Source organism: Ambystoma mexicanum, chromosome 3p (assembly GCF_040938575.1).
Source record: "Ambystoma mexicanum isolate Mex_15411 chromosome 3p, UKY_AmexF1_1, whole genome shotgun sequence".
Lineage (NCBI taxonomy): Eukaryota > Metazoa > Chordata > Amphibia > Caudata > Ambystomatidae > Ambystoma > Ambystoma mexicanum.
The window spans coordinates 903,714,072-903,732,869 of NC_090925.1; the positions used below are offsets into that span (position 1 = coordinate 903,714,072).

The window sequence follows — 18,798 nt, forward strand, 5'->3', positions numbered from 1 at the left end:
AAAAATGCATACACTTCTGCACATTCATCTCTATAAACACCTAGAGGCTCCTATATGGAACTAAACATTGAAAATAATGTTGTTAATTCTGTTGGTTTTGATTAAATGATTTCACAAAACACTCAACTATCTGCATCTGATTTGAAATTGTTTTCCTCTGTTTGCTTGTTGTCCTGGTGTAGGAGAAACTGTTAATGAGGTGCAGCATCAGGCCTTGTCTGAGGTGCAGAAGGCTGTTGAGGAGGCTGAAAAGAAGGCCTTTGAAATGATTGCCTCCGAGAGAGCGAAGATGGAGCAGACAATTGCAGATGCAAAAAGGCAGGCAACCGAGAATGCTGTCATAATCATTAGTGAGCAGGAGGACTCTACAGAGGCAAGTATTTAGATGGGCATGCTTTGGGTTGCATGGGGAAGTTCAAGACATTGGCTGAGGGCCCTTCCTTGGCTCCATAACATCCTATGTGCACCTTTCTTGTCTCCCTTAGGAGTCTTTCCTCGCATATTTACTTCCATTTTCCCTTCTCCACTGACCTCTATTTTTCGTGCAAGTTTTCTTCCATGTTACCCTGTGCTCCTGCGATCCTCACCTGTATGCTCCTCAGCCCCTGTGCATGATGCATACACTGGGCATCTACAACACTACCCGCTTCGCCCCAGCTGCCCCTTTCTCCTGCCAACCTGTTTTACTTTACCTATACCCCCTGCGCCACGTTTCCCGTGCATGCCTTCCCACTGAACCTATGGAACTGCACACTAACTCCTGTGTGTTTCTTTTACTCAGTATCCAAAACACTCAATCTTTTCTTTGCTCGTCCCACCCCGTCCCTTGGTGCCTATTCTCCACCCCCCGCCCCTTGCGCAGATTACCTCTCACATGACTCATACCGTGTAACCCTTCCAAACGTGTGGGCAAGACTACTATGCCCCTCCTTCGCAGTTTTACTCCACCCAGGTCTCAATCTCCAAGTATCTCTCCTTCCACAGGCCTTTTACATTTTGCTCATCCTCGCTTTTGTTCTTCTAATCTTTATTTCCTCTTGCCATGTCCCTTACATCTTCCATGCTGTGCCCAGCCCCTTTTGTGCCTCTTTTCTCCTTTCTTATCTCCATTTGTGCCCTTCTCTAATGTAGCTTTCATCCTGTGACCCTGCTTTAAAGTTTATTTATGGATTTTGTATATCACATGTAGCCTCTGGGGTTTCTTGGTGCTGCTCTGCACTAACAGAAAGGCTGCAGTGAAAGAAATAATGGGGACTACAATACCAAGTATTAATTTTTGTTTCTGAAGGTGGTGTGGTTAGGAAGGAGGTGAAGATCGCTCAGAAAGGAAGTTGCGGAGCTGGAGGGCCAATGTATACTAAGGATGATCCATTGTAACTTTTATCTTTGAAGGAATGATACCTGTAAGAATGAGAGGTGAAGACAATAGAACGGATGGGAGTATAGAGAGTCTGCTTGATTTAGAAAAGCATGGGTCCCTTTTCATATGCACAGCACCTAATCTGTGTACACTGGTGTACCAGGAGCCTGTACTGATGCCATAGTGGAGGTGTGATGTGTTCAGACCGAGTACCAATTAGTAAACTTGCTGCAACATTTTGGAGGGTCTACAGACAATTCATGAGTATGGACGTTCATGTTGTCTAGCTGACATGCTTTAGTTGCAGTGTCTACTCCACTATGGTCCGGGGGGAGCAGGAATGGAGGATTGAGTACCTTCAAAGGGTCAAAACCAAAGTTCTTAACATACTGGTAAAAGTCATAGATCTAAAGATAAGAGGCCTTAGGAGTTATTCAGTGTAGATTGTGTCCACATAATCTGTTCTATCACAGTGAACGGTGTCAGTGTTATCCCATCCAGTTTCCCATGCAAGACAAGCAATCCCTGAAAGTGTCTCAGGATGCCACCCTATCTGACCTTATACAAGATGCCTTGGAGTGTCATTGGCGTAGGAATTGTACAGTGTGACTCCTTCCCAGTACCCCATTCTGTGTATTCCTCATCACAGTGCCTTTCTTCCCTAGTAGTCTCACTTCTCTGTGCTCTGCCTTTCCGTTCTTCACATGGGCACCCTGTCTAGGGATGCCAGCAGGTATTCGCCCAGAACTGAGCTATGATTAAGCATTCTCCAGATGCTAATTCTATGTAAGATGCAGTGGCAAATGTATTAGATCACCAGCCCACCACACACTACACTTCCCTCCCAGAGCACCCCAATCTCCTGTGCCCTACTCAACGTTCCCTCCCTGGGTGCCCATGCCATAGAGGTACAGACCAACATATTGATCTCCCTGCACTGACTTAATCATGGCTCCATGGCGCATCGGTCCGTTTACTTAGTGTTGCTATGCCACCCAACTACTCCATGTAAAGGGCTGACCACACCAATGCCATTGGTGGCGGAGTCGCCCTCATCGCCAAGTCTGTCCTCCACATTCACACCCTCCCTGTACCCCCCGGCCTTACTCCAAGGATATAAAACACTCTTCCTTAAACTCAAAACCAACCCCCAGACCTCCTTCACCATCCTCATTCTCTACCATAAACCCAACACATCCAATAACCCTGACATAGACATCCCCCTCCTCATCACACCCTTTCTCAAACCCAGTACCAAATGCATAATACTAGGTGACTTCAACCTAGGATTTAATGATCTCACTGACCACAAAGCTACCTCCTTGGTCCAAGCATTCCACGACATGAATGAACCTCACCCAACTTGTTACTGCCCCCACACACACACCCACACCAAAGGGTGTACACGCAATTGTATCTCATCTATCGATGCTTCCATCAACATTTCATGCATCAGCCCAGTGCATTGACCACCACATGATTGACTTTAAGCTACACCATGCTAATCCCACCCAGTGCTCATCCCTAGTGCCAACACAGATCATGGCCAGAAGCACCAGGAAACTCGCCCATGATACTCTCAAACCCACCCTTCTTGCCCTCCTTGATGTTCCTCCGCCTTGGTGCAAGGACCCCTATGTACTCGCTTCCCATTACCACCAGTGGTTACCCACCACGCTAGACTACCACGCCCCACTCGAAAACAAGACTGTGAAACCCTTCAAGACCACAAACCCCTGGTTCACAGACAAACGTGTTACTCTTCGCAGAAAGAAACGAAACGAGCCATTGAACACTCAAACAAGAAACAACCCTCCCCAGTCCACTGCCAACCTCCTTGCCACTGCCTGCAAGGCTTACAAAACGGCTATTTCGAATGGATTGTGTCCTCCACGTATTCCTCATCTTTGACATGTATTGTCCACAGCTCGGCTGCTTCTGAAATTTTTCGGCAGAGGGCGCCCTGTGTTGATTGCGTCGGGTCGAAGTCCCTCGAAAGGCCTCCGTCGAAGGTGACGTCATCAGATGTTATAAGTAGCATGCACGTCGCCCGTAGCCTCAGTTCTTGTTTTCACCCCCTTCTCGTGTAGCAGAAGTGACCACAAACTGGGCCTGACCGTACTCAGCCTTGTTGGGACGAAAGCTGTAATAGCATGGGAAACTCTACAGAGAGGCAGGTTGGGAGGGCGATGAGGAATACGTTGGAGGAACATCCATTTACCAGGGTTAAGTAACTTGCTCTTCGACTGGATTGTGTCCTCCAGCGTATTCCTCATCTTTGACAGATTCCCAAAGCAGTATCCATAAATGGAGGACGGTGAAAAATTTGGGAATGTTTGAAATTAAAGGGCAGAATAAAGGACTGCCTTACCAAACTCAACATCTGGAGCATGGGAAGTATCCAGGGAATGCTGCCTGGTAAACGTGTGCATCGAAGACCACGTTGCAGCATCACATATACAGGGACACCCCTTTGCAGGGCTGTCGACGTAGCCATGCCCCTGGTCGAATGAGCACGCAAGCCCTCGGGAGGGATCTTACCCGCCGAGTATAGCATTCAGAAATAGTGAGGATGATCCACCTAGACGAGGTCTGTTTAGACACAGCCTGGCCTAGTTTGTGCCCTGTATACCCCACAAAGAGCTAGTCATCCACTCTCACCTTGATATATGATGGGTTATTTATAACGCGCTTAATACCCAGAGGTATCTAAGCGCGGACCGACCTGTGTTGCTCCGTGTCGTCTTGCTTCCAAGGCGAGCATGTTGTCCCTAAGCTATCCTCCCGAGACAGCACCTTGGACATTCCGGCAATCTAAAAGCTCAAAGCTCTCCTAGGGTCCAACCTATGAATCCTCTCCTCCTCCCTTAGTAGGATGCGGTGGAGGATAAAAGGCAGGTAGCATAATTTTCTTACTCAAATTAGTCCAAAACAACCTTAGGCAGAAAGGAGGGTCTGACTCTAAACACAACCCTTTCCTTATGGAAAACAGTAAAGGGTGGCTTGGAAGGAAATGCCTGCAACTCGCTCACCCTTCTTGCAGATGTAAAAGCAATCAACATCAGTCTTAAAGGTTAACAGCCTCAATGGACATGAGTGAATGGTTCAAATGGACCACCCATCAGAAACTTTAAGACCAGGTTAAGGTCCCAAACCGGAGCCTGAAATGGTGAAGCTGAGAACACATTTGTGAGCCCTTTTGGAATTTGATTAACCAAAGGAATCTTAAAATAAGAGCATTCTTCGGATGAGCTCGTAAAGATTCAGAGCGCTGGCCGCTAACCTTTAATGGACATTTGTCAAACATACAGAGGGCTTGAAAAATAGGCTCCTACTATCCGAGAAAAATTGTAAGACAGACTAGGAAAAGAGCTGCCAATATGGACCGGGAGGGTTTATAGTCTTAATGTAGAAAGTCAAAATGTCGCAAAATAAATGTAGAAAAAAAAATGTTGAATTTTATTTTGACATTTTTCATTCGAAATGGGGGGATCTTTTTATTTTTTTAACCCATTTTTTATATTGCCGGACCCCAAAATAAATATATAATTAAAAGAGGGAATTCGACTTTTTTTTTTTCTACATTTATTTTTCGACATTTTGACTGACCACCGACCGGGAGGTGTGCCTCATTCTAAAAGAAGAAAAATTAAATGGAAAGGCTGGTCTGTGTGACCACATTCAGCCCGGTAAGTGATGAGATCAAACGGATTAGCAACAAAAACTGGCATCTTGTGAAAAACAAGGGCATTATAGCAAATAAACCATTATTTGCTTTCAAGAGAAATTACAATATGAAACAAAAGCTGGTACAAACGGACCAAGGTAGATCCTTCCCTTGAGGCAAGGAGGGGGGACTCCCCCGAGCCCCCACCCCCCAAGGACATTATACATGAAGGCTGTGTTGCCTGTTAATTTCCGCAAACAAAACATTTTCAAATACAGAGATATCAAATGGCGTTTACTCTCGCACACATCGTAACAGCAAATTAGTGTACATTATTGAATGCCTGTGTAAGTTATTGTACGTACCCAAAACGATACGGCCAGTAAAACAACTAATCTGTGAGCACAGATCATGTATACGAAACTCTGTGGAAGACAAACCATCAGTCAACCACTACAGGAAAAAGGGATACAATGACACAGATTTGAAGTGGTTTGTGCTGCAGAAGATGGCCCCATATCCGAGAGGGAGAGATGTGGACAAGCAACTGGTGAAACTGGAACAGCGATGGATTAATTGCTTGACATCTACTACAGGCGATATGTGGAGAGTGATCCTTAACATCCCACATGGGAGGCAACTGGGATAAATGTAGCCACCCATATATCATTAGCAAGTGCCATGGGTGTCGACTCCTGTGAATCAGATGAACCACGTCCGCCATCATAAATAATTGTAACCTGTCTTTACATGAAGACCGGGCATTTTTGAGAATGTCCGCCGAAAAAACAGGATGGGTTTGACTCGCATATGCAGGACGAATCTACACATTTCTTTATATTTATGCACAACTCTATGAAAGTGATACGGCATAAAAACTATTCTAACCTTTCAATCCGGTATATTTGTGAAATAATGGCTGTTGGAATATGTCTGCCGTTGCCACATAGAAGAATGAGTGGTTTAGGACTACATTGGAAAGCACAATGCAGACCATTTAAGATGGCCACTGCGTGAAATAACTAAGATTCTAGTCCTTCCTCTCACACTGTTAATCATTGAACAACATGGTGGCCGCCGAATGAAGTCGTGTGGCAGATAGGATTTGCCCTCAACCGGTAAGAAATCTATGGCCATTGAATGGGGTAATGAAAGCATCTCAACAGGACTGCTTTGGGCCATTTGTCGGGCGAGACACCGTGAGAGGTGGGCAGCGCCAGAAACCGGGCTACACTCCTGTGCTATCCCACTCGACATATGGCTCGTGTGTCGCGCACACAAGGTTGGGGTCACGTGCGGCACACTAGAGTGGAATATAAAGAGGCATAAGCTCCTAACTGTGTTTGAGAACTTGGGGAAATAGTCTGAGATAGTGGTATGTGAATACCAGGTGGCTCTAGATGGACAGTAAACTGGATGTATTGCTTTTGATTTGCAGGATTTGAATGTGCATTTATAATGCAGCCCATTGGAATACACACATGAGGAATTTGTATGATAAGAGGTGAGCTTTGAATCGGAATCGATTTGAAATGGGTAGTAAGGTTTATATTTGGATTTAAGAGGGGTATCCATACTTTTTGGTTACAGGAAAGACATGCACTAGGAGTACGACTTGGATACGAGTGAACTAGGGTTCCTTGAAGAGTGGTGTGAGATCAAATGGAAAGAGAAGGTGGGCAATAAAGTGATCCTCAATTGATCTCAACGGGAAGTAAGGTTGAACACCATATTGAAGATGGGTATTCTAATTGTACACTAGGAGTAAGATTTTGGACGCGAGTGAAGCAGAGGTCCTTGAAGTATTGAGATAAAACATTCTGTGCCAACATTAAATGTGTTTGAAGAAATGTATTATATGAGATATGTGAAATATATCCTGATTATTTTTAGTTTATGTGCATGTTTGCATTGTAGACATAACAGAACGCAGGAACCCAAGGTTGGAGGATGTACCAAGATATTTGTCCTGATGAAGGCTGAGAAAATGAGTGTTGGTGATGTGCTCATGAGGCAGAAACACTGTGTCGACATGTTCTCCTAGGCACTCATTTAAATGCATTGCAAAATATAGCCAAATCATAAGGTATAACGTGTATTAAGAACCAGAAGGGACTGACAAAGATTTGCAATTGTGATGAGTGAGGGTCAACAGATATTTGTTGTCGATCTCATTCCTGTTTCTACAAAACTGTATGGGGACATATGAAGATTTATTCTAATTGTGGGTGGGTTTTCATATGTTTACATGTATTGTTGATCTCTGAATAAGAGGGGATGTATTGAATATATGTGTTTTAACAAATGTATTAGTTTAATAAAGAAGAATATATTTTTGCAATGAAATGAGTGTGGGAGTTATATTCATACTTAGGGGATCAATTTGGAAAAATTCCCTGATCACATTGGAATTACTGTGGTGACAAAGGACTAAGCAACTGTTTATTTGCTCTAGGTTTTTAAGAATATGCAAAAACCAACTTCTTGATTTGTCCTATTTAAGGGCTGGTATGTTCTGGTCCTAGCTATTAGCAACAATCATGTTGTCTTCTTTTGCATTTTGTATAGGGTTTTTTCATGCATAATCGGGCAAGTATGAGTTTGGAAAATTCTGGACTAGTTTAGCTTCTCACACATGACATGGGACAATTTGAGGAGTCTTTAATCTTCTCTCTGCGCTGTACACATAATCGTTATCTGCTTCTTGTCATTCTTTGGTGTTGTTGTGCAGCTTATTTTTATTCATGATGTGAATACAAGCAAGAGACCGCATATAGTTCATGGGCAGAGACCTCACTCGCGGTCTGATAATCTAATTACGTTAAGTAATGCATGTCATTTTGTTTGAGCAGTTTGACATTCCAAGAACAGGTTTTGAAAAGGTACCATGGGATAAGATAAAGCGAGGGATGCAAGAAGTGAAGGGCGTTTGTGTGGGAGTTCCCACAAAAAAGGAAACAAATTAAAAGAAATCAACTGGTGACTTCTTCAAGAACATGTTTCACGGGGGTGCTGTTGAGCAGCCAAACTAAATGGCTGCCTAAACTTGGAGCTGTGTGCTACATAAATCCTGAACAGCATTCACCATCGCCAGACTTGAAATAGTTTCTGAGCTGTCGACAGAGCTCAGGAACCGATTGGGTGCTAATCCACCAACACTGGGGCGAAACCGCGAGCTACAGCAGCATCAATGGCTACCCCAACCAGTACCGGTACTTGCTGCGCCATCGCCATGACTACGTGGGGAGGAGGAGCCTGCTCCCGCCGAGCCGGCAAGAGGCAGCTCGGCGAGCTAGTCTGCACCGAGACCACAGACTGGTCCATCGGTGAACCTAGCCCAGACCGCTCTGTTCAGACTGCACAGCGTATCCCGGCCCCCTGCGTGTGGACCCGGATGACCAAGTGTGCAGACTTGCGGCTCGGCGGGGCAGCGAAACACCCCACTCCTCCCCCCCCCCCCCCCCCCCCAACACCACGCAGGCTACCACCTTGGCCCACCTTACCAGTGACCGGAGTATATCCTGATTGCAACTGCCCCAGCAGTCCAACGCCATCTGCCCTGCAGTCTCCCGCATCGTGGTATGTGAACTTCTTCTCATCTAAGGAGAGAGACTCGAGTGGGAAGCGTACAGCCTCTACGGGCCGTCCGAGGCTCAAAATACCCACTACATCATGAGTGAAAGATCCCAGAGGGAGGCTACCGGACCCCCGTGGCAAAAGGTGGCTGTACCGCCATAGCACACGTCTACGCAGAACGGAACAATTCGGTAGGAGCACGCATGCCGGCACGATCATAGCCAACCTTAAAAGTCACGGATCTGTCAGCTGCCGGTCGGAAACCTAATCCCAAAAGAGCTCCTTCACAGACCCGAGGGCTCCCATGACGGGGATAGCTGCATAACAGCAAGATAAACAACCCCGTATAGGCACAACAAGTAATTGCCTGGGGAGCACATAAATCCCCTGTCCTAACATGATACCAGCGTCCGTGGTGAAAACGAAGGTGAAACGCATGCACCGAGCAGAAAAATTCTGCATCATCGAGGCCTTATGTTCTGTGAAGCCCCAGGGTGTGGGCAGCAACCCACACAGCAAAAAGCAACCAACCACAGCCGATCAGACAACTTGCTTAGCCCGCCAAGATACACAGTGCTGGAGGAACCAAGCGAGCCTGTCCTGCACACTCCCACATAGATTGTTGGAGGACCGATATATGCGTACAGGAAGTACAAAATGCACTGGGTGAGGTGCAGTGCAGAGCTCATACAGGAAGAAAATTGGGCCTAATGCTACGTGGCCCATGCACTACCTGGGCCAGCGACCATCAGCGCAGGTCACAAGGGTAGCAAGAACTGTAAGTGATCACACCACATTGACACTACCGGCCCACACTGAAGCCCGCACCCAACAGACCATGCCCAGAGCTGTCCATGCCCGCAACAGCACACAAGATCACGAGGCCTGAAGTACAGGTTATAAACATCCCTGCAGGTGGAACCGGGATTCGCAATCTCATCCGAGGGGCCACGCAGCGCAACCACTGACACCACCCCGAGCAAGACACTAGGCTGCTACGGTCGCCCCACGTGTGATTATTGGGAGTTGGACACAGCCCCCACCATAATACCTGAATACCACTAACCACCTGAACAGGTACAGAGACTACCCTAGCAGAGTGTGCAACTACTATCGCAGGCCCAAGGTGGGTTTGGCCAGCTACCCACGACCGATAATCGGACTGGCAAAAACCTCACTGATTCCCCACTCTGGACTAGACAAAGAACCACCATCTGGGAAATACCTGCAGAAGCTAATCCGCACAGACCTCCAGTGGGGATACACCATGACAAAGGGTGCCAGTAAAAACAAAAGGAATGGCCCAATGGACTCTTTCACTGGCCCCAGACCGGCAGCAGCGGCCACCTCTCCACCCGCAAGCCCCTCATCCACTGAGGGCAGCGAAGGCAGCTCCAGAGACAACCATTTACTACAAACAAGGCAAAATGGCTTCCTAGCCATCAGTGTTAAGATGGACCATATGGTGGGGACTGTAGGGTCCCTGAAAGCAAAGGTAGAAAAAAGAAAGCACTCGCACCACAGAGGCGGAAACACAAATAAGCACAAAGACCCATTACTGCGCCACAAACAAGCCCTAAACACCAGGCAAACGGAGCTGAAGAAAATGTCGAATAAATGCAAAGATTTGGAATCCAGGTCGAGGCGCAACAACATCCGGATAGTAGGAATTCCCGAAGTGTTGTGGAAAGGACCCATGGAACAGTTAGTGGAGAATCTCCTAAAAAAACAAGTTTGACCCCTCCAAACTATCCTCATAATTTCTAGTCGAGCGGGCACGCTAAACACTTGCAACACCTCCCCGTCTGGGAACTCCTCCAAGAACAATAATTGCTCAGCTATTAAATTACAGGGACTGAGGCATGATCATGTGGCTCGCAAATGAGAAAGGCACTCTACAGTTTGATTCTAACAACATTCACATATACTCTGACTTTGCAACCAGCGTACAAACACAAAGAAGATCCTATGACACGGTAAAAAGACTAGTGCCGTACTCTCTGATGTTCCCCACCAGATTGAGGATACAACATGGTGAGAGAGCCCATTTCTTTGACAATCCGACACAGACCATGTAATACGTGGAAACATCAATACCCGTGTCCCCTCGACAGCCTTGCTTGGAGCCAAATGCACCACGTAACGACGTAATGGACGACATGGATGACAATGACTGAAGGGAACTTCGATATGACCGGTAAGCCCTGCCAAGCCTAGGCATACAGCTACCGTGATGGCGATCGATAAACACTACTCTGTGCACGTCGAGCACAAAGGTTGGCTAAGGCAACCAACATGACCTCCCAGGGTGTATCTAAGTTACCTAAGGGCACATCGAGTTGGGGTTGATGGTGAGGGTGGCGGGGGGGACAGTAAAGGGGAACGAGGGATGTTGTTTATTGTTCACGCAGACTGGGCCATGGTTAGCCCAGAATTGATGAAGGGGGGGGGGGGGGAGTTGGAAAAATGTTGGCAGACTGCATACATGTTTGGTCCTCCTATTTCACAGTGACCCTATACAAAATGCAAAAGAACACCACATGATTGTTGCTAATAGCTAGGACCAGAACATACCAGCCCTTAAATAGGACAAATCAAAAAGTTGGTTTCTGCATATTCTTAAAAACCTAGAGCAAATAAACAGTTGCTTAGTCCTTTGTCACCACAGTAATTCCAATGTGATCAGGGAATTTTTCCAAATAGATCCCCTAAGTATGAATATAACTCCCATACTCATTTCATTGCAAAAATATATTCTTCTTTATTAAACTAATACATTTGTTAAAACACATATATTCAATACATCCCCTCTTATTCAGAGATCAACAATACATGTAAACATATGAAAAGCCACCCACAATTAGAATAAATCTTCAAATGTCCCCACACAGTTTTGTAGACACAGGAATGAGATCGACAACAAATATCTGTTGACACTCACTCGTCACAATTGCAAATCTTTGTCAGCCCCTTCTGGTTCTTAATACACGTTATACCTTATGATTTGGCTATATTTTACAATGCATTTAAATGACAGTGCCTAGAAGAACATGTCGACACAGTGTTTCTGCCTCATGAGCACATCACCAACACTCATTTTCTCAGCCTTCATCAGGACAAATATCTTGGTACATCCTCCAACCTTGGGTTCCTGCATTCTGTTATGTCTACAATGCAAACATGCACATAAACTAAAAACAATCTATCAGGATATATTTCACAAATCTCATATAATACATTTCTTCAAACACATTTAATGTTGGCACAGAATGTTTTATCTCAATACTTCAAGGACCTCTGCTTCACTCGCGTCCAAAATCTTCCTCCTAGTGTACAATTAGAACACCCATCTTCAATATGGTGTCGGACGTGGAGGACAACGCAAAGATTTATGAGAACAGTGCGAAATGGCGATGCAACTTAGAATGATATCTTGGAACTTGAGGGGACTAAATAACCCGATATAGAGGAGGAAGATCTGGGCATATCTAGAACGCCACACTTCTGAATATAATAATGTTACAAGAAACCCATGCACTGGAACTAACAAACATATGGCGCAGACATGGGGGAACAATAGATTCTACACAAACTACTTGTCACAGGCGAGAGGACTGGTAATAATGATAAATAAGAATGCTGAAATAAAGCCGGACTGGTACACATCGACCCAGAGGGCAGATACGTCATAGTATCAGGCACAATCAACAACAAACCATTAACCCTAGCAAACACATATGGCCCTAATATCGATGACCCTGCATTCTATGTCCAAATAGCAACTCTGATAGGCCAGAATACCGATATCCAAATTATATGGGTGGAGGGGGGGGCTTCAATACAACACTAGACTTAACGGTGGATAGGTCTATTACCAAATGCAGAACCACAACCAAACCTTCCTTCGCCATCTTACAGATTATGATCCAATTCAGCCTAATTGACATCTGGCGCACACATCACCCATCATCGATAGAATATACCTACTACTCCAGCGTACATGACGCACACTCAAGGATAGATTTATGGCTCCTGTCTGGGAACTGGGCGGGCAGCGTTCATGAAACACGATACTACCACGAACATGGCCAGACCACTCACCTGTGATACTCGAAATTCGACAAACACCATCACCTAGACCAACTCGTACATGGAGAATGGCCCCGTCCGCACTGCTAGATGACTCCCTTGTGGAAACACTTAGAATCGACATTGAATCATTATTCACTGAACACAAGGGCTTGGTAGACCAATTCACCACGATATGGGAAACATTCAAGGTGTGGCTCTGCAAGGTAATGATCGCCTCTACATCAGGCATTTTGAAAACAGTCAGAAGGGAGTTGGGGGAAACGGAGAGGGAAATTTGAGACCTGGAAAACCAGTATGAGACAACACCCGATGGAACACTTCTGGGTCTAATCAAAGGAAATAGACTAAACATCTGCGACCTGGCAGACCTGGAAACCTGGTTTATGACCAAGAAGGTACAGGCCAAACAATATGGGGAGGGGGGGCACGACCCTGTCGGCTACTGGCTGGCATAGTAAGAGGGGGAACGTGAAATACAACCGATCAGTGGGATCACCAAGCCCAATGTTGACCCAGAGGAAATCAATGAAATATTTAGGGAATACTATCAAACACTTTATACCAACACTGACGCGCTGTCAGAGGAGGTGGTGCAGGCATACCTGGCGGGCACCAATTTGCCTACACTGGACAGGGATGCCAGTGAGAAGCTTAGCAGCCCATTTACTGAGGAGGAAATTGCAGAAGCTATAACCTCCCTAGCGTCCAGCAAAGCCCTTGGGCGCCAATGTCATTAGCATTGAACTGTACAAGGATATCCTAGTTCCTAAACTACTATGGGTGTGGGAGGAGGCCAGCGCTGTAGGCACACTGCCACCTTCCCTCAATAAAGCTATCATAACCGTCCTGCCTAAACCGAGAAGACCCCCTAATGAATTATCCTCATACCGTTCACTTTCTTTAATAAACTCGGATGTAAAAATCTTTGCTAAAATGCTAGCAAACTAACTACTGCCTCACTTGCCCACGCTGGTACATCCTGGGCAGATCCACTGCGGTAAATCTGAGAAGATTGTTCGGCACAATGACACAAACCCAGACGTTCCTGCGGTAGCAATGGTACTAGACGCTGAAAAAGCGTTTGACTCCGTCATTGAACTTTCTATTTGGAGTCCTCAAGCACATGGGGCTGGGGGAGGGATTCAATACATTTGTTAAATTTATTATATAGTAACCCCAAAGCCAAATTTCAGACCAATGGAAACTACTCAGCAGCGATAAAGCTAGCAAGGGGCACCCGTCAGGGGTGCCCATTCTCCCTCCTTACTCTTTGCGCTAACAATAGAACCCTTCGCCTGCAGAATTCGAGAATTCCATGGACACAGGAGAATAAGAATACTAGGTGCTCCACAGATCATTTCGCTATATACGGACGACACCTTATTATATTTAAAAAACCCTCATGTAAACATACGACCTATACTTGCAGAAGTTAGTATGTTCACCATGCACTCCGGATACAAGGTTAACACATTGAAATCAGACCTGTTTCCACTAACTGAGAAAACTGCCAAGCCGAAACAACTGCACGGGCTGAGGTGGGCAGAGGAAACTGTGAAGTACCTGGGAATCACAATAGCACGGTCATGGAAACTTCTATATGATCAAAATCACTCGTTTACCTCAGTATACTCGAGAATAAACTCAACCTATGGAGCAAGTTCCCAATATCACTAATAGGACGAATAGCCATCCTGAAAATGATTGTCCCTAAACTCCTTTACTACTTTACCACCATCCCGATATGGCCTGGTAGACCGCTCTTCAAGACACTCCGTAAACTATCGGTAGGGTTCGTCTGGGGTGGGAGGAATGCCTGAACAAATTGGGAGGCTCTCACCGCACCATATGACGGGGGGGGGGTGGGTTTAGTAGCCCCGGATTTCAAAATGTACTACCTGGCAGCCCAACCACAATATGCAGAGCTATGGTATAGCCCAAACAACAAATACTTACATGTAGACCTAGAAAAAACATTTGGCTGCACTGGGAGACATAAGGACCACCCTCATATGCGAACACGAATTAGACCCCTGCCCCTTCGACCCATTACGTACTACGCTAGATGCATGGAAGCAAGTTATGACCAAATTAAAGATCACCAACCCATATAATAAGCACATCCCGTTACGGCGCAACCCTGACCTTCCTCCCACCATGGATGCAGATATTCAGAATGCCTGGGATCTAGACCGGGAAATTAAACTGGGCGACCTCTTCCCTGATGGGAGGTGTGTCACATTGAGTACATTCAAGAGTAAGCTAGGAAACAACCCAATGAAAACATTACATTACTTTTGTATGAGAGCAGCAGTTCGACGGAAATGGCCATCATACCCTGTTGAACCTGAACCCAAGGAATACATGGAATTGGAAATACAACCTAACAGTAAAAGGAAGCTATTAGCGAAACTATACATGGTATGCCATCTCCTAGCACCCGGAGGGAAAAATGGGAGAGGGACACAGGGACAATGATAGATGAACACAAGTGGTTGAAAATATGCAGTCTGACCAGGGAAGTGTCACTTAACACTCGACTACGGTTGATGTAATACAAAGTACTGAATCGCCTTCATTACACCCCCATACACATCACCAGGTTCAACCCGCAGCAAAAACAACTATGTTGAAATTCAATTCGGACAACTCTAACACCACACATGTTCTGGAGCTGCCCCAAGATAACGGCATACTGGCAGCACATTGCACTAGCACTACATAAAATGATGGATATACCCCCAACACTACTTCCATTGCAGTACCTCTTGGGTGACATGGGCAAAGCCAACATCAACACCTGCAGGCTCTTCAACCTTGGTTGCATAATGACAAAGAAATGTATATTACAAAATTGGGTGGCAAAAGAAGCTCCAACGTTAAAACAATGGTATATCGACATGGCGTATGTGAATGATGAGGAATGCTACATACGAGCGGTAATGGCTGCATCGCGGCCTAAAGACACATGGGCCCCATATTGATCCCACATGGAGAAAATGTCTGGAACTAGTAGCCAAAGTGTATAGGAAATGACAATATGATGAAGAAACTACACAAAACATTGCACTTGAATGAAAATATCTGTACCCTAATATAAACTGTATGAACATTAATAAAGCAGATAGCACAAATTGTATGGACAAATGTATGTAACTGCCATATGTTAAATAACGTTTTTTTAAAAATGTGTTTCATGTTGTAATTGTCATTTTTGTTTTATATTCCATTTCAAGTAGTCACCTTCATCAAAAAGCTAGCTTCAGAAGGTGGGGATTCTCCTCTGATAGCCCCCACAGAAGTGGCAATCATGTCTGTTAAAAAGTGAATTTTGGCTGGTCAGACTAGCACCTTTTTATAAATGCTGCAAATTGCTGTCCATTCACAATGGAAGGCAGAGTAGCAAATAGGGGTGCAATTGCTTACTTTGTCCTCCTCTAGATACACCTGTAGTGTTTGGCCCCCTTGTCAGAGTTATCTGAGCCACTTCAGCTTGCCTGATTACTATAATGGTTGCTGGGAAAGGGCACCTCTTACTTGACCTCCAGTAAACCGTCATTTCATTAGCAATCACCTTCGACTTCCCTAAATGCATATCAGCAGATTCAGATCCGTCATAGAATCGCATGCTGTTCATGATCCCAACATCCAGTGATTGGGTGGGGAAATTGCGTCTGACATTTAAAAAACAATTCTAAATGTGCTTAACCATAGCATTTGCCGCACACCCTACATTGCAACAGCCCCAACTTGAAAACCTAGAAAATAGTTGCCCGCATTTATCTCGGTTTTGTGATGGTACCAGTTGTTGTGTACAGAAATCAGACACTAGTCCCTTTAAGAGGGGCGGAGGAAGGGGAGGACTTGGAGAAAAGAAGTTAGTTACGTGGAAGAAGAATAATAAAGTTAAGGTTACCCGTACTCCTGGCTCCGTCTCATTTAAGAAAAGTCCCTGTACCCATCCAAGATTCCAGCCCCCTTCGTGTACTGAGGATATAACACCAGGAATGATAATTGAGAATTACATTTTAGGTTCTAGCCTCTCCTGGTACCCAATGATTGCAAAACATGTATAGTGGTAGAGCTCCCACCCCTCTTTATTAAAATGTGTGATTTGGGATGTTATGTTGGGGGAGGTGTTAATTGTACAAAAGCATGGCATGCTGGGTTTTATGCTAGTAATGTTGTTTGTTGTGGCCACCATTAGGTCTGTATTGTACACTGATGGACCGTTAAGTAGTGAAGTATAATATTTCTCGTTTGCGCGTGGTCTGGGCACAAATTGTTCTGTTCTTTGGTTTTGGAAAATGCCCTGGCCCTATGGCCTGCATGCTGGCTGAAATAGGAATGTAGTGACTGATTTAAATCTTTTATATTTCAGAGTTGCTGGAATTGTGGTCGAAAAGCCAGTGAGACTTGCAGTGGGTGCAACATTGCCAGATACTGCGGATCTTTCTGCCAGCACAAAGACTGGGAGAAGCACCATCGCATCTGTGGACAGGGGCAGCCGGTCCTTTCCAAAACGCTACCCCCAAGCACTGGGAGATTGGCAGGTTCTAAACTTGCAGAGCTTGTGTCGAGCTCAGCCCTGGACAAGCTGTCAAAAGTTACTTCCGGCTCCTGCACTCCTGCCTCCGACAGCCATTGACGCCTACGACTTTAATGACCGGTGGCACTGCAATGGAGAGGCAAAGCAATGTTTTAAGGGTCAACCAAAGGGGTTCTTGCTGATTTAAAGGATTTTACCTGGGATCTTCCCCTCAGTTGAAGCGAGTGTTGTGGAGCAAAGAAAGGGAGGATAATATGTTTAAGGATTTTTATATAGCTGTCGGTGTAGAACAAAATAGCATTGATTTTACAATCTATATTTGATTTGTTCTGGTTGTGTTTTTAGTTAGCACAGTTGCGTTCTGAGGTAGCCAGTGCCCTTATCCCCCTAAGGTAATAACAGCTTGACATAGCCAAGCTTATTGTAACTGATACATTGGAGCAATTCCTTTTAGTTAAATATTCAATTTGCACAGCCAAGTTAAAACATTGTAATTGCACCATAAACATTCTAACAGTAAAATCAAATTAAACTATAGCAGTACTGGTTAAGATGCAGTCGGTGCTATAATGCTACAATATGAGATTTCTGGGCACCAGAAGACTATCTGACCGCTGAGGTGCAGGCTTGGCCAAGCAACTTTTCTGCTATGCTAACATTTTAGCAGCCTCCCTGAGAAAGGAGGGACATTCTCATTATTCCTGTTGCATTTGTTGCGACTGGAGCCCTGTGGATTCTAGCGACCAGTCCATAGGCTTCATCTGCCATGTGTGTATCATCGTTGACCAGTTGTACTCATTTTGCGAACGTTCGATTTTTCTTATGAAAAGTAGAGTGCCTCAATTTTGGAATTTAATTAAAAAAAACATGAAAACCCCTTATTACGCTTTGTAATTTGATTATAAATGACAGAAACCTTTACACTTTTGGTGGTCCTTCACATCCAGCTTTGACGCTTTATCTGGTCCTACTTTACTTTGCATCACTGCGACAAAGATTATGTAATATCTTTTATGAAAAAAGGCATTGTTCCCCAAGTGCACGAAATTCACTTGTTCCAACACAGTTCAAAATATCAGTTTGCTTTTGCTTGATCTTTTTATACATCAGGTCTGTTTATATTTGGGTCCTGTGAATAAAAATGCATTGTCTTTGTGCACTTAATATTGGAGGATTGGGGAAGAACCTTGAACCAAAAATGAACAAAGTCAGCATGTTTTGGCATTGTGCTTAAATGTGAAAGAGTTTGTGTGTTCAGAGTTTGGCTGTGCCATGTAACTGTTTGCATGGATGGATTTTACAAATGCAGCACTCTTTGTTCAAATGATCAGCGAAGGGTGGATCAGACCACAAAGCTTCCCTTTGTAACTGACCTTAAAAGTTGCTCTAAGAACATTCGTAGACATTTGTTCTTTGTTGGCATTGTAAATCCTCAGAGCATGAAGCGTGAATCATTTGTAGGTTTTTTTTAAAAACTGGGAAAAAAGTGGTTATTGATGTGAGTGAGACCTGTGCGCAATGAGACATGTGACATTGAGCGGGAACCCACTAAAG

At 44.9% G+C, this 18,798-nt stretch overlaps 1 protein-coding gene across 4 annotated transcripts in view; it reads left to right on the forward strand.

Annotated features, from left to right (window-relative positions):
• The window catches only part of CBFA2T2 (CBFA2/RUNX1 partner transcriptional co-repressor 2), a 462,052-nt gene extending 443,927 nt beyond the window's left edge, over positions 1–18,125 (forward strand). For all 4 annotated transcript variants that reach the window (XM_069652143.1, XM_069652142.1, XM_069652145.1 and 1 more), the window contains 2 exons: positions 183–373; positions 17,077–18,125. In XM_069652143.1, the coding sequence (XP_069508244.1) occupies positions 183–373; positions 17,077–17,343 (458 nt within the window). In that variant the 3' untranslated portion in view covers positions 17,344–18,125. The remainder of the gene's footprint in view (positions 1–182; positions 374–17,076) is intronic.
• Positions 18,126–18,798: the final 673 nt, after the last annotated feature.